We start from the raw sequence: 3,944 nt of genomic DNA, 5'->3' as shown, positions 1-3,944 counted from the left end.
CTTTTTTTAGACAGTTTTAATGCTAATTTCACATGCCTGTGAAAGTATTAAGAACTGTCACAAACTAATCTGACCACTGTGGATATTTCCTTGAAACAGCTCTCAGGTGTGGGTTTTCAGAGTGTGACATTCCTTTCCCCTTTCCGCAAATTAAGTACAGTCAACTGATTTCCTAAAACTGTTTAGGATATCTCCCTTCTTCTCACATAAACGCAATAAACGGACAGTCTTTTTTTTGCCTTGCTGTGTGGCTTGTAGGATCTTAGTTTCCCAACCAGGAATTGAACCTGGGCCCTCCGCAGTAAAAGTGCGAAGTCCTAATCACTGGATCACCAGGGGACTCCCAAGTATAACCTTAAAGTCTTAAAATTCACGGAAATATTGGGAGTACAACATAAACAAGGGATCAGGCAGCTAAAATCTTGAAACTTCAACTTTAGTTCAACTATGCACACAAATGTGAATACATTCTGAGTCTCAGCTGTCTTTCAAAATCCACCAAATATTTATGAGGGGGAGTATATTAAATCAATGAATTATTACTATTTTTGATGAAATTAAACCTACATTTGGGTTCTAAAGGTTACTAAACGGAATAAAATCCCTCTTCTTGGTTAGCTCCTGGTTCCTCAAGAGGAAGCTTTCACTGTTCACATTTTATGAATCCCTTCACAGATAACCTGGGCAAGTATAATCCCAGCTATAAAACAAAAAGGGAGTTAAATATTCTACGATAATGGCTCTCAATACTGGGGCACACTGAAAACATCTGGAGACATTTCAAAATGTCTGAGATTTTGATTAACATAATTTGAGGTGAGGCTAAAGAATATTTTTCTTTAAAGTTTTTAATATGATCCTAATGTGATTCAAGGTTCAGAATTACTGATTTTAGACATGTAAAAAGGTGAAGACAAGTTTAGGGTGGTAAAAAAAGAAAGATAGCAAAGGTCAGTATTTTGAAGAAGGAAAAACTCACAGCAAGGATAATTTTATGAGTAAAATATAAAAGAACAACATAGTTTCATGGATTTGGGATTAATAGGACATAAAAATTATGATTAGATCTTCTCCTCTGTAGAATACATAATAAATTTACTGAATTACTACTGACAGAGATTACTCTAATTACTCAGTTTGTCTCCCGTTACCCATCTTTTCGTTTACCCTTGGTCAACCAGCGTCTTAAAACATTAAATGGAAAATTCTGGAAATAAACAACTTGTAAGTTTTAAATTGTGCACTGTTCTAAGCAGTGTGATGAAATATTGTGCTGTCCTACTCTATATCCTGCCAAGGATCTCCATCCAATGGCACCACCTGTTCCTGGCATCCAACCATCAATATCATCATGGTTTAATGATACAGTATCACCAAAACAGATGATCTTCCTTCCTTCTATCATCATCAGGTTAACAGAAGCCTAAGTCATTTATCTCATGTCATCTCATCATGTGGGCATTTCATGATCTCACATCATCATAAGGGTGAATGTAGTACAAGATATTTTGAGAAAGACAGCACATTCCTATAACTTTTATTAGAGCATACTGCTATAGTTGTTTCATTTTATTATTATTCTTACTGTGTCTATTTTAATAATTAATCTTTGTTATTGGTTTTGGTTATTGGTTATTGTTATAGGAAAAAACATAGCATACAGTGAGTTTGGTACTTATTGTGGCTCAGCCATCCACTGGGGTGCTTGGAACATATGCCCTGTGGATAGGGGCAGATTATTGTGCCTACTTTGAATTGTTTATTTATTTATTTATTTCCCAAATGCGGGCCTTTCACTGTTGTGGCCCCTCCCGTTGCGGAGCACAGGCTCCGGACGCACAGGCTCAGCGGCCATGGCTCACGGGCCCAGCCGCTCCGCGGCATGTGGGATCTTCCCAGACCAGGGCACGAGCCCGTGTCCCCTGCATCGGCAGGCGGACTCTCAACCACTGCACCACCAGGGAAGCCCCCGAATAGTTTATTGATAAATGAGCCAAATTATAAAAATGACAAGTGCCTGGAATACAGATATTTGTTAAATGAATGAAGAGATCAACACTTAGTTTTCCACATGAATGTCCTGTTTCAGAAACACTGATCCCAAAGAGATACAGAACAAGAATGGTTCAGAGAACAACAGCAACAATGATCATAATGAAAACACAAGCAAACACTTAGGGCTTGCCACATGCCTGGCACTGTTCTGTGTGCTTCCCATGTATTCACTCATTTCAGGCTCACAGTCACCTTATAAGGGTGATACTATTTTTAATCCCTATTTTATAGATAAGGAAAATACGGCTCAGAGATCTTAATTTTCCCAAAATGACAGCTACTAAACCTAGTTTTTGAACCAAGAGGGCTGTTCCTGAGCCTGAGTATACTGAGAATGGTTAACGTGAATACTCCCTCTATTCACTCTGATCCTGTCCTGTGCAGATATCCATTTAAACAAAGCAATTTTAAAAAGCTCATTTTGTGTAAGTGTTTTCCACTGGAAAAACAAAGCCAGGGTTCTAAGGTTCCTGGAAACAGCACAAATGTATTATTTCCCCAATCATGTTGTCCACATGGACCAATGCAAGCACAGGGTAAAAAACAAGAAGCAAAAGATCTTTATAAGGTGTGGGAGCAAAGTAAAGGAAGCACCACCAGAGAACTAGGTTAAGTCTACCCAAGAAATAGGTATGGGGGAAGCAGAGTACAGTCAGCTGGAGGACTGGAAAAGTGGCAAAAAGGCAGCAGATACATGATCAAAAATTTAAACTGAAGACTGTGTCTCTCCCAAAAAAAAGAACTCAAGAACCTCAATGGTTCAACTCTCTTAATTTTGATGTGATAAAACAAAATCTCCAAATCTGCAGGCTCCTGTTTTACTGTAGAATGGACAATTAGCTCGATCTTTCTCTGGATTTTGCCATGTGGCACCACTTTCCAACTGCTGAAAATAACCATAATTTTACTGGTAGTTTTAAAAATCCATCAGAATTAAAGATTTAAAGTATATTCGAAATATTGTGGTCAAAAATAAAAAGAGATTCATGTAAGAATATACACATTTAAGTTGTATCACACAATCTAGACTCTACAAACAATTGTCGTGAGACAGGGGCTGTATGTCTCTCCTGGCTCCCAGTCACTGCCCATCATCAGGCATCACTATGGCTACCAGGAGCAGTCATCAAGGTTTCCCTTCTGTCCATCCATTCCGAAAAGTGTTGAAGGACTTGTTAGGGAACCATCCCCTGAGAGCAACCTAAGTTACTCGGAATCAAGTTAAACCATCCCTATGGGTATAAGAGTGTGTGATGTTGTTTACATACACTTTAAGGACTATAAACAATTCCAGTCCACCAGGGTGATTTTTGTTTTTGTTTAGCAGTTCACTTCTGTTGTTGCTGCTGTACAAATCACACACCTACAGAGTGATTCCCACATTCAGACAGGATCTAAGTAGTTTACCACAAAATTAACATTACCAGAAGTATTCTTTTTTTTTTTTAATTAATTAATTAATTTATTTTTGGCTGTGTTGGGTCTTCATTTCTGTGCAAGGGCTTTCTCCAGTTGTGGCGAGTGGGGGCCACTCTTCATCGCGGTGCACGGGCCTCTCACTGTCGCGGCCTTCTCTTGTTGCGGAGCACAGGCTCTAGTCACGCAGGCTCAGTAGCTGTGGCACATGGGCTTAGTTGCTCCGTGGCATATGGAATTGTCCCAGACCAGGGCTCGAACCCATGTCCCCTGCATTGGCAGGCAGATTCTCAACCACTGCGCCACCCGGGAAGCCTCAGAAGTATTCTTTTTAAAGAAATGTTCACTGGTATCAAAATTTTAATGAAAGCTTAAAAAAATACCTCATTTTCAGCCGGTTCCAGCATCTTCTGCACAGATTCCTACAAATGCAAACATGGGATTAATAAAAATCTGAAAGTCAGGTAACTCAT

General features: G+C 39.3%; 1 protein-coding gene across 1 annotated transcript in view; it reads right to left on the bottom strand.

Moving 5' to 3' along the window:
• Positions 1–3,944, bottom strand: part of LOC112396035 (U2 small nuclear ribonucleoprotein auxiliary factor 35 kDa subunit-related protein 2-like) — a 42,194-nt gene that overhangs the window by 29,998 nt on the left and 8,252 nt on the right. The window contains 2 exon segments of the mRNA XM_024739530.1: positions 2,846–2,938; positions 3,855–3,893. Of these exon segments, the coding sequence (XP_024595298.1) occupies positions 2,846–2,938; positions 3,855–3,893 (132 nt within the window).

This window comes from Neophocaena asiaeorientalis, unplaced genomic scaffold (genome assembly GCF_003031525.2).
Source record: "Neophocaena asiaeorientalis asiaeorientalis breed wild unplaced genomic scaffold, Neophocaena_asiaeorientalis_V1.1 scaffold855, whole genome shotgun sequence".
Classification (NCBI taxonomy): Eukaryota; Metazoa; Chordata; class Mammalia; order Artiodactyla; family Phocoenidae; genus Neophocaena; species Neophocaena asiaeorientalis.
This window is presented reverse-complemented; position numbering and strand designations above follow the sequence as displayed.